General features: G+C 34.2%; 1 protein-coding gene across 2 annotated transcripts in view; it reads right to left on the reverse strand.

Annotated features, from left to right (window-relative positions):
• Nucleotides 1-4,237, reverse strand: part of LOC127805033 (linoleate 13S-lipoxygenase 2-1, chloroplastic-like) — a 29,378-nt gene extending 25,141 nt beyond the window's left edge. Inside the window, exons 1-2 of one of the 2 annotated variants that reach the window (XM_052342201.1) lie at nt 3,742-4,178; nt 1,434-1,702 (exon numbers count right to left, since the gene is read on the reverse strand). In XM_052342201.1, coding sequence (XP_052198161.1) covers nt 1,434-1,702; nt 3,742-4,096 — 624 coding nt within the window. In that variant the 5' untranslated portion in view covers nt 4,097-4,178. Of the gene's footprint in view, nt 1-1,433; nt 1,703-3,741 lie in introns of both variants that reach the window. The other variant, XM_052342209.1, reaches the window with a different exon arrangement.
• Nucleotides 4,238-11,599: the final 7,362 nt, after the last annotated feature.

Here is an 11,599-nt window from a genome sequence, read left to right on the forward strand (position 1 = left end):
TAGAGATAAATAAGAAAGTCAATTAGCTATACTACCAATTAATTATAAATAAGTACCTCTTCTTACAAATTTAGATACAATTAAAAATATAAGTCTCTCTTCATATATATACTATCCATGAGTTGGGCTATGTGGAAATTACACCATTATTGTTAGTGGTTGCTTTGGTGACAATCATACAACAAGAACATTGAAGATTTGTTGTTTTAAAAAATCTAAAAACTTGTAGCATAAGCCTAATCCTGAAATATTAAAATATATGAACAAATTTATTTTTTGCATTGCATATTTAATTATTGTAAATATGCATGTCTATTATTGTTTGCAATAATAATGACAAACACTGTTTTCTTGCAACTATGTGGACCCAGGAGGACCAGCCATGGTTCAGTCCCATCAACATGTGCGCTCTGGCTAGCAGCAGAACCTTTTTTTGGTTACATCAAGTGCAGGCATTTAAGGCGCTATAGCTAGCAGATTTTTTTTTTTTTTTTTTTTTTACATTAAGTGCTGCAGGCCCTAAAATATAATTTAAGTGATTGAATAAATAAATTATGAGTTTAATTCTCGCTTTACATAAGAATCAAAGACCTGATTTATAATTTATTTTTTTAATTTAAAATTTATTATTTCATACATAAATAAGAGTACAAGTATCAAATATCACGTAAGGACAATCATTTCAAATACAAGCATTTAAGATATGGCCGTAGCTTTCAAATCTATGGTTTTGATTACTTGTATTGTCACACTATATATATATTATTTTTTTTAAGTTACCTTTTATTAAGATGCCAACATAGCTTTCAAATCTATGGTTTTGATTACTTGTTATTGTCACACTATATATATATATATAAATATATTATTTTTTAAAGTTACCTTTTATTACTTATTGAAAAATGTGTGGTTTTGTCTCTCGAGTATTATTTGGTAGGTTACAATTATCTCACATGTCCGATAAGTGATCAAATTTTTTTACCAACTGTTTGCATAGATTTTTAGATATTAGTATAGTGTATAATTTGTGAACTATTGGAGTGACAACGGATTTACTTAAATAACACTTCTTTCCACAACTTTTAAACTTTCTAAAAGAAAAACCTAAAGGTACTAGTTTTGAAAAAAAAAAAACTGTTAAGAGCTAGCAGCTTATAAGCTCTTCCCGTGTAACCAAATAGTTATTAAATCTTTTAAAAGCTCTTCAGGGGCTTATAATTAAGCTCTACTTGAGCAACTATTTTCAAAAAAATGAGACCCATTGAGCAACCATTTTCAGTCAATTGCTAATTAGAAGTGAGACTTATTGTGACCATTTATTTATCTATTAAACGCGGTACGTAAAACCACCTCTTATAATAGGCCCGCCAGATTTAGAGTAAAAGCCAATAATTAGGAGCTAGTTTGAAGAATGGATCGAGCTGGGTACCTACCTTGTTAGTGAAGAAAACTCTCTTCTGAGGGTTATCAAACTTGGAGGCAACCCATGAATTGCAGGTGACATTGACGGGGCCATCGGGGTAGCCATGAAAGCTTATCTTCTTCAGAAACATCTCCTTGTGGTGCTCGTTCTCCACCAGCACTGCCCCAATCTCCCCGAACTCCTGTGGAACTTCAAACTCGCATTCATACGTCACTTCATTCTCCTCTTGCTTCACCCGATGCGCGTATGCCTTTATTGGTTTCTTCTCTAATCCCGTCTCTGAATTAACGATAAACTGTTAGAGTTAATTAATTTCCTCTTGATTTTCTGGCAAACCATATATATATATATATATATATATATTTGAACAAGAAATGAAAAGAAAAGAAAAGTAAATGATGAAGATTCCCAGAAATACGGAAAACCCTAGTCGCTGTTTGCCATTCTGTCCTCTTCTGGTTCCTTGGAAGGGGACCTCTATATATACATTCCCGTTAGTCCTTCGTTTTTCTTTACCTGGGTACGTGCTGCTGCATGGACCATTTTTCTCGTGAACATTTATAATGGTTTGTTTTTTTCAATTCTGCTAGACGTAGAAATCATTTCATTGTCTCCATCGTTCAAATCGTGATTTTTTTAATATAAACAAATCATTTATATATTTCTTCGGTTAGATAATAGATATATATATATTAACATTTAGATTTTTCCTTTCATAAATTATAATTTCGTATGGAACGTAAGAACAATTTTGTCTGTTTATTACTTGAAATATGTAGGCTGATCTGGGCATATATATTGTTCTTTACCTCTCTTTCTCCTGTACAGAAAAGATCCAAAATTTATGTTTCTCTTAGGAATCACAAAAATAAATTTTACTGTCATATAAAAATAGTTTCTTCTATGAACCAAACAGCATAAGAAATACAAAAGAAAAAATTACGTCTGAAAATAATTCTATAACTTTAAGGTGGAATATTCGACATCTTTATTCATCACTGGCCCCATTTGGCGCTTTGCCTTGTAGTGTAGTCAATTCAATCTCATGGATAATATTTCTTCCCTTCTTTTAAAACCCACAAAAGATCCCTATTTACACATGATTAAGCAAGGCACGATTAGAAAGTTAATTTATTTATATATATATTGTGTGGAGGTCGTTGTTTCAAAAATCAAAGACTCACAGATACTTTTGTCCTCGGACAGTAAATGTTGACAGAATAACGTGTAGTGTTGTCATTTCATAATTATGCTGTCATTTAATAATTCAAAGGACTGCGCACAGATAAAAGTTACGGAGATTGACAGAATAAAGTGTTACCACTTTTACCCACAATTTAAATTTGATTGTGATTTAAATTTTTTATTTTATAAATTTAAATTTATTTTATTTAAAAAAATATTTTTATACTTCATCTTTTAATCAAAGTAAAAATTCTTATATATATTTATAGATAATTTAAATTTATAAATAAATACCTAATATTTTAAAATTAATTATAATTATATCATTATTATTGTATCGATATTATCATAATAATTTTGTTTTTTCTATTTATAATTTTTTATTTAAATTTTTTATAATAAATTATGTGTTTGTTTGTATGGTTAATAATTTGTTCGTAATTTATTTTCAATATCCGTCGCTGCTATCATTGGCCGCCATCATCGACTATTGCTGCTGCTATTTGACAATTATTGTCGCCGTTCCATCCTTCCAATTTTTGCCATTAAGGAAGATATTATCCAGATTTGACCTAGATCCAACCAGCTTCAAATTGATCAGCCAAATTTGTTTTCTTGCTTAGATTTGTTGTCCTGGAATATTTTTTATTATGCTTTTATTTATGATTGCTTTTGATATTACTTGTGATTATTTGATCATCGTAATGATATTTTATTATTAAACTAGAATATTATATTTTTATTATGTTAGGTTAAGATGTGTGTAATTTTATAATAATAAATTTATATGAAAGTGAAATTTTTAAAGTAAATTTATATTGATGAATATAAAGTCATTATGCTCAGTAAAATAATCTCATCGCCTATGATTTAAGTGTGATTGAAAATATTGATTAACCATTATGTAAATTTGATTGGTATTTATACAAGATTAATTCTTTATAATTTTATTAAAAATTTATAAATAATTTTATATTTAAATCTCGTATCAAAAAAGTTGAACTCGTTATAAGTCTGAACCCCCCCCCCCCCCCCCCCCCCCAAAAAAAAAAAAAAGAAAGTTATAGAAATTGTGATGAATATTTACACGAGATTTTAACGATTATTTCTATGCAAAATGTAAAGTTACTTACTGGGATCAAGCTCTGCGCCGACAATCTCCAGGAGGATCGATTTGCCGAGCAGATCAGTTATGTCGTCGAGCCCGCGGCTGAGAGTCAGGTTTGACAAGAACCCTCCGACCGTCAAGTTCACCGTCACCTCGCCTTTCACGGTAATGGTGGCCTGCTCCTCGGCGGCAGTGGCTACCATGGCCTTGATGGTTCTCGGAACGCATCGAACCCGAGAGCCCCTGCTCCTCCGGGAGAACGCGGGCTTCAGCCAGATGGCCGGGGATGCGCCGCCGGTGCCCGAGACGAAGGGCTTCCGGGATGGCGCTAGGGCTTGGACAGTAGTCTCAGGCCTGAGCACCGACGGAGACTTCAACATTGTTCCTTGAAGGATTATATCGTCAGCTTCCTGAGTGATGACATCTATGCCTCCATATCTGCTTATATAGAAAACCTGCCACGGCGGGAGAGAGAGAGAGAGATGCACGTGATAAACGAAGTTGATAGGTGGGTGGAATGGTCATTGGTGTGTCAGCAAGCAATGAAATTAGACTTGAGATATTTTCATTTGGATAATACTGCCTGTGTAGACAGAGATTTGGAAAATTTTATTAGCCATCACGTTTTTACTCCTCTCAGTTATATTTTAATATATTTAAAATATTATTTTTTGAAAACTCATTTTTACTCACATCCATTTCCTCTCTTAATCAATTACCCGTCATCCATCCCTTCTAAAATGAAGACAATACAATAAAAAAAAATATCAAATTTAATTCAGTCAAAAAAAAAAAAAATAAATAACAGCAGAATAACACATGCATGCACAAACACACACACACACATATATATATATATATATACATTAATAGTTACACCGCATACACAAATATAAATATATATGTATATACACACAGACACACACATATATATATACGCACACATACATATAGATATATATATAGAGAGAGAGGAAGGAGCTTCATCAATCACGTCCTCTGAACCCTGGAACTCGGGTGTAACACCCCAATTCCTAGGAGCGTTAACGTAACGTAAGATTCCGAGAATAAATTTTTTTTTCAAACAAAAACCCATCACAAAAACCATTTCCCGAAAATCCCGTTACACCTTCTCAGTATATCAATTATGAACCATTAATAAATTAAGACAGGTTCACCAACACAAATGTGGAAGGTAGATTGAAACCTCAACAGGTCATAACCGAAACCACTTTATTTATATATAAAGTTGCACCAATGTTTACATGACGTTTTCAAAAGTAAATAACATAACTGAAAAGACATAATGTAAACTATCCGCTAATCGTCGTCACTCCTCGATGATTCCTTTCCCTTTTGCACCGCTGCCTTCACCTAGAACGTTTGAATATTCCAGGGACAAAGTCCAAATTAGATGATGAATCATCTAAGTGAGAGTTCAAAACACATTTTTCATGAATAATGCAAGACATGAAATAAACCAATATACCCGATAAGCCCTAGCTCAAGAGAATTCCCACGCGCTTAACCCTACCACGGGAAAAGAGCAATTTCTCTAAAAGCTATGCCACCACACCGACACGACGACGCGACGCGATTCTAGCTTAAATGGAGCTGCCAACGCATCTCACCAGAATACGTTCCCACCTTAAGCATCCAGGAACTACCATACAATCCCAACTCCAAAATTTCACATGGACCACCTAGTCATCTTAGTGCAACTTCCCTGGCCAAACGGCCTGGCATGAAAATCAAGGCGGCTATCTTGACATGCACACATAGCATCAGATACCCCTATTATTCCGTCACGCCCTTGGAGAATTACGGTTACACTATCCAGACAACATCCTAGGCTGACATCCCACATGAACAACACAGTATGGACCACCTAGTCGTCCTAGTGCAACTTCCCTGACCAAACGGTCTGGCACGGAAACCAAGCCGGCTATCCTGACATGCACACCAGCATCAGATACCCCTATTATTCCGTCACGCCCTTGGAGAATTATGGCTACACTATCCAGACAACATCCGAGGCTGACATTCCATACTTACACATAAAACTCAAGACAATGCCACAATTCACAATTCAATGCATCGTATAAACAACATTCATAAAATGCAATGCACAGTTCAAAACGTTTAGGGACAAACCTCCCTCATAAATCCAACCGTCACCGGTTACCATTTTAATGCATAAAACCATTTTGCATGAAATCACCATATGTTCAGATAGAACAAGCACAATAAATCAAGTTTTGGGGGCAAACACTCACAACTTAAAATCAAATTTTGGAGGAGAACCACTCACAACTTAAAACCAAGTTTTCAGGTAGAACACTCACCTTGAACGAAACTCAGAACACCTCGAATCTTGTGCCCAACCTCAATTTTCGTGCAACTCCTCAAGTCTTTTAACCAAACCACCTCCTTACAGGTCCTCACGGGCTGCCTAAGTGTTCTACGCGTGTGATGCCTCACGTATGCTTTAAAAACCCTCTATCCACTAAACCCGAAGCACTCTCGTCTAGCACAAATGTATCACAACTTCGAATGAGAGAATCCTTAGCCTTGAGCCCCTATTTATATGTTTAGGAAACTTAGCCACCAAGAAATATATATTCTGCAATCATTTCAAATCTTTCAAAATCTTTTTCAATCATTCCAAATCTTCTAATATTTTCTATAATCATTCCAAATCTTTTGATATCTTTTGCAATCATTCCAAAATCTTCTAAGATTCTCTGCAATCATTGTAAATCTTCTATAATCATTCCAAATCTTATAATATCTTTTGTAATCATTCCAAAATCTTCTAAGATTCTTTGCAATCATTGTAAATCTTCTATAATCAAATCTTTTCTTATCCAATCACATCTTATACAAATCTTATCCTTAAAGTCATCATGAGCCTTCATCTTATCTCTAACGTCATCATGAGACTTCATCCTTATCTCTAAAGTTATTTATGAAGTTTTTTCCTGAATCTCCCAAATGCCCCTAGTAAAAAGATTTCAAGAATTACACTTTGGCCCGAACTTTTGGATAATTGCACTTAGACCCTTTTCAACATGGTCCCCGGGCTAATTTTTAATTGCATTTTAGTCCCTGAAAAATGGACTAATTGCGCTAATGCCTCTAATTTTTAGGTAAATTACACTTTTACCCCAACCTCAAAAATTACGATTTTGCCCCTGGCTCAAAAACTGAACTTCTCTTTAAAGATCTTTATAACCCTTTGAAATATCCTAAAACATTCTCTTTAAAATTCCGAAAAAATATCATTTCGATCTCCCTCTCTCAATTTCGAAAAAAACTGCACTTAGGCCCGAATCTTCGTTTTAGCTACAAACCCTTTTGTTTCTTCCAAAAACTACTAAAGGGTTACTCTATATGCCAAATATGAACTTCATCTGGGTTCCATTGACTTCCTGGATGCCCCATACGATAATTCGGTATTTCAGCCTAAATCACAATTGCCTTTTTTTAGCTGTACCGGGAACCGTTCCCGATCCAACTTCTTTTGATGCCTAAAATCATAACTCGTATTACTTGTTGATACTATATCATTTTCCTTGGCTATCTAGGGTCCAGGGTACTCCCTCTGACTAATTCGATCGTCCAAAGTTGCGTTAGTGTACCCTATAGTCTTATTTTCCACAAAGTCCATTTATGCCCTTCATCAAATATTATTTATAACCTCAAATCATTCTCGGGTATTACATCGGGGAGCTTGAAGGTCCCCAAACTCCAGGGTTCAGGGCCTTCAGTAGGCCCCGAACGCTGGGGTTCGGGGCCCTTCAAGTGCCCCAAACCCCAGGGTTCGGGGTGCCGTGAAGCTCAGCGACCATGGCCGCCCCATGGACGCTGCTTCCTGTATATACATATGTGTGTATATATATATGTGTGTGTGTGTTGAGCAACAGTGCATACAGTTGAAGCAATTTAGCATCATCAATGGCTGTCACGAGGTTTTTGCAGAGTTTGTTGGCCAAAATTTGCAGGGTAAGTTTTGGGTGTAGGAGTTTTGGAGCTGTCACAAAGAACGCCTTGCCTTCCTCGTCTCAGCACCTCATTAACTTGGAATATAAGTGCAGTGCCCATAAGTAAAATCAATCTCTCTCTCTCTCTCTCCATGTTTTCGTTTCTGGGTACACTTTTTGTTATCTTGTTTATGTTTTGGTTTCGGGTTTTGTTTATTTTGCTACATGGTTTATATGTATGTTTGTTTGCAATTTTAGTTCTGTATATTGGTGCATAGCTAATTTCGAGCTTTGAAATGGTCGTTTTGTATCTAGGTTTGCCTAATTGAAGACTTTTAAAAGCGTTAAATTAATTTATGTTGAAATGGTTATTTTGCGTGTGTATATATGTATGTGTGCTTTGTGAAGCTCAACAACTTCGACGGCCATGGTCGCGGCTTCATATATATATATATATACGTGTGTGTCTGTGTATATATGAATATATGTATCTGTATTTCAAATGTGTGATTAAAAGGGTATTTTTGGAAAAAAATTAGCTACAAAGAGTTATCACATGACTGAAAAAATAATTTGAACTTTTAATAGCGGCGAAGAGCAAAAACGTGGCTGCATATAGAATTTCCTTAAAGATTTACATATAACTTTATACATATATAATAAAATAACGATAACACCCTTATCCCAAATCCACCAAACCCTCGAGTCTCTGAAAAACCCATCACGGTTGTCGCCTCACCCGCACTCCAGCTCGCACCGTCGTCACCTCACCGTCGTCACCTCTACTTACATAGCCACTAGTCGCATCTACCGTTGCCCCCACCTACCACTACTGCTAAGATTTTCAAGCGCTTCTCGACTATAGATTGAACATTTTTTGCAGCCATGGATGAAATCCGTTCAGATTTCATCAGGAGAGAATATGTCTACGAACTTGGCAAAAAAGAGAATTGGTGGCGGAATTCATGGATGCTCATTTTGACATCTTTCGATTATCATTTCGATCATTTATTATATACAAGTAATATTTTCCTTTTCATTATCCGTTGGTACAATATGCAGAATTCAATGGCTCAGGCATCAAGTGACAGGTGACCACACTTGATGTATATTACATTTCAAATAATGTTATTCGGCCCATTTATTTTGTTTGAGAGTGTGCACAGCAGGGTCGGGTCGGATCAATTCGTGTGTATGCATGTGTGTAGAATGAGGAATTTGTATTTGTTATAAATCTTAAATTTTAAATTTATGTATTTAGTTTTATTTTTGAATAGGATAATAGAGTTTATTAATTAAGTTTTGGATAATTATTTATGCAATGAAACACCGAACACGAAAGTCATCATCTCTTGAGTAGGGGTAAAATATTTAAAGGCAAAGTATTTAATAAATTATTATACTTTTAGATTTTTAAATAAATTGATCATTGTACATTAAAAAAACACTAAAAAAAACTATTATACTTTCTAAATTTAAGACCACGTTAGTTATTATGATAGATCCTTTATTGACACTATCAATGATATTTTAATTTTGTGAACTTTAATTACAAATATATCAATCTCATTCGTCATCAAAATTTGAAAAGTTATATCAAATGCACAAATCGAACCTCAAATCTAGATTAAAGAAACCCCACATAGTCACAAATGCCTCACAATGCAAGAATCCATATTGCAATCACAAATTGATAATGCAAGAAATTGACCACTAATATATTTATTGGATGACACTTGGATCATAGGTTACTTTAAACATGGAATAAGGTAATAGAATACTATAAAAAAGGAATAGTGAGGACTGCCCTAAGAGTTGTCAAGAAAGCCACTTCGATCTCATGAGGAACCCAAAGAGAAAGTATGTTGGGAGTTGTGAAATTTGAGAATTTCTTACCCTAGAAAAGAGTACCTCCTTTATTCATGTTGGTTTGGGAGAATCCCTTACTTAGGATTAAATCTTGTTGATTGCTATCAAGTAGGTGTTGTTTTACTTTTGTATACTTAGTTTTGATGATGAAAAATAATATTTTATTTAATCCTTAAGTCATGAATTAAGGTTGTGGTTTTCAATATAAATCAATTTCAATATCAAGTATTACTTTGTGAGAATAAAAAACAAATGAATTTCAAGTATCGAGATTTCAAAGTCATATTGTTTTAAGTCTGAAAGATTAGCACTTTATAAGGAGACATACATGAAAATGTTTTCTTTTTAGAAAACTAACTCCCGATATTTTAATAGCTAACATTCATTAGTGATAAAATGATTTTTAACGAATTTTTCAAGAAATAGAAAGTATATATCTTGGAGGTGGTAAAATCGCAAAATCCTAAGTTTCTACTAAAACCCAAATTCTACTTTCTTATTCTTATGGATTTTGATTTTTTAGATATTTTTATTAAATTCAAATAGGGGATACTTTCTTATTTACATTTATGTATTAAAGTAAATAGAAGGTAAAATATAAATTAAACAAAATGAGGACATTTACTTAAACTAAAGAAATGTAAATATGTTGTAATGTTTTCAAGCTTCAATCTGCCGACTATGCCCATAAATAGTCGACTATATGCTTAAGGATAGTCGACCATGCCTATTGTTCTGTCGACTATTGTGTAAGGATAGTTGACCATGCTATTTCTTCTGTCAACTATGTTTGTATATGATATTCAAATTTTTTTTCATATTTTCGAATCTGTTGACTATGTGAATGTGATAGTCGACTATAAGTAGTTTTTGTTAGACAATAGTCGACTATGCCTTATTATCTGTCGACTATAGCTTGTTTTATTTATGAATCTGTTAACTATCTATTGTCTTCTGTCGACTATCTATTTTCGCAGAAAGCTTCCAACGACTAGTTTTTCAAATCCAAACGGCTACATTTCTCTTCAATCTTTTGGGAAGTCTATATATACAACTCAAGGAGGATCAAGAGACGGCTAATGGACAGGAATGAAATAATTTGAGCTTACTGTTACTCTCGTTTGTATTTACAGTGATTGTGCTTCATTTTTTTCTCTCTTCAAGGTTTTGATTTTAACTTGTATTATTTCATTCAAGCCTTGTTTTTCATTGTGAGAAAACTTGTAACTAAGAGTGTCAACTCTTAGCATCTCGTTTACATTTGTATCACTTTTATTTTTCTATCTTGTTGTGTTAGAGGACTTGCTCGTTAAAGCAAGGGGTTGTAATTCCTAGCTAGGTGCTAGAGGGCTTGCTTGTATAAGCAAGAGGTTGTAATTCTTAGTCTTAAACTAGAGTACCTACTTGGTTTAAGTAGGGGGTTTTAGTGGATTGTTTGCAAAATCCTTAGTGAGGAGCTAAGGTAATGGATTAGGCTTGGGTTAAACCAAACCACTATAAATCCTTGTATTTCTTGTACTTGTGCTCTTTGATCTATTTATCTTTCCAAACATTTCATTATTCCTCACTTGGTTCACATATTTATCTTTATAAACTTACATCTATCATTTTATATGCTTCACGTTTTAAATCCTAAAACCTCAATTTGTATTTAAAAAAATTCAAGTTCAATTAAGTTTTTACAATAACCAATTCACCCCCCCCTCTTGGTGTGTACCTATCATGACCCGAAATCTGATATGTCATGACCGGCACTAATCCCTAGGCCCAACGGCCCCACAATGGACTAGTAAGCCTCTTCTCTAGCTCGATTTTAATAAGACAATACCACTGACAAGACATAGAACATGAATAAAATACCAATTCACCTTCCAACATAATATCTCAATATTCCATATACAGCAGCTGTACAAAATAAGAATATCTATCACACTGCTGTAAAAAATACATACCCGATCCCGTATCTCGGGCCCTTGGCACAATTATATGCCAACAAAAATAAAAGACAAAACATCAGACTCTACAATACGT

The sequence above is a fragment of the Diospyros lotus genome, chromosome 1 (assembly GCF_014633365.1).
Source record: "Diospyros lotus cultivar Yz01 chromosome 1, ASM1463336v1, whole genome shotgun sequence".
NCBI classification, from domain to species: domain Eukaryota; kingdom Viridiplantae; phylum Streptophyta; class Magnoliopsida; order Ericales; family Ebenaceae; genus Diospyros; species Diospyros lotus.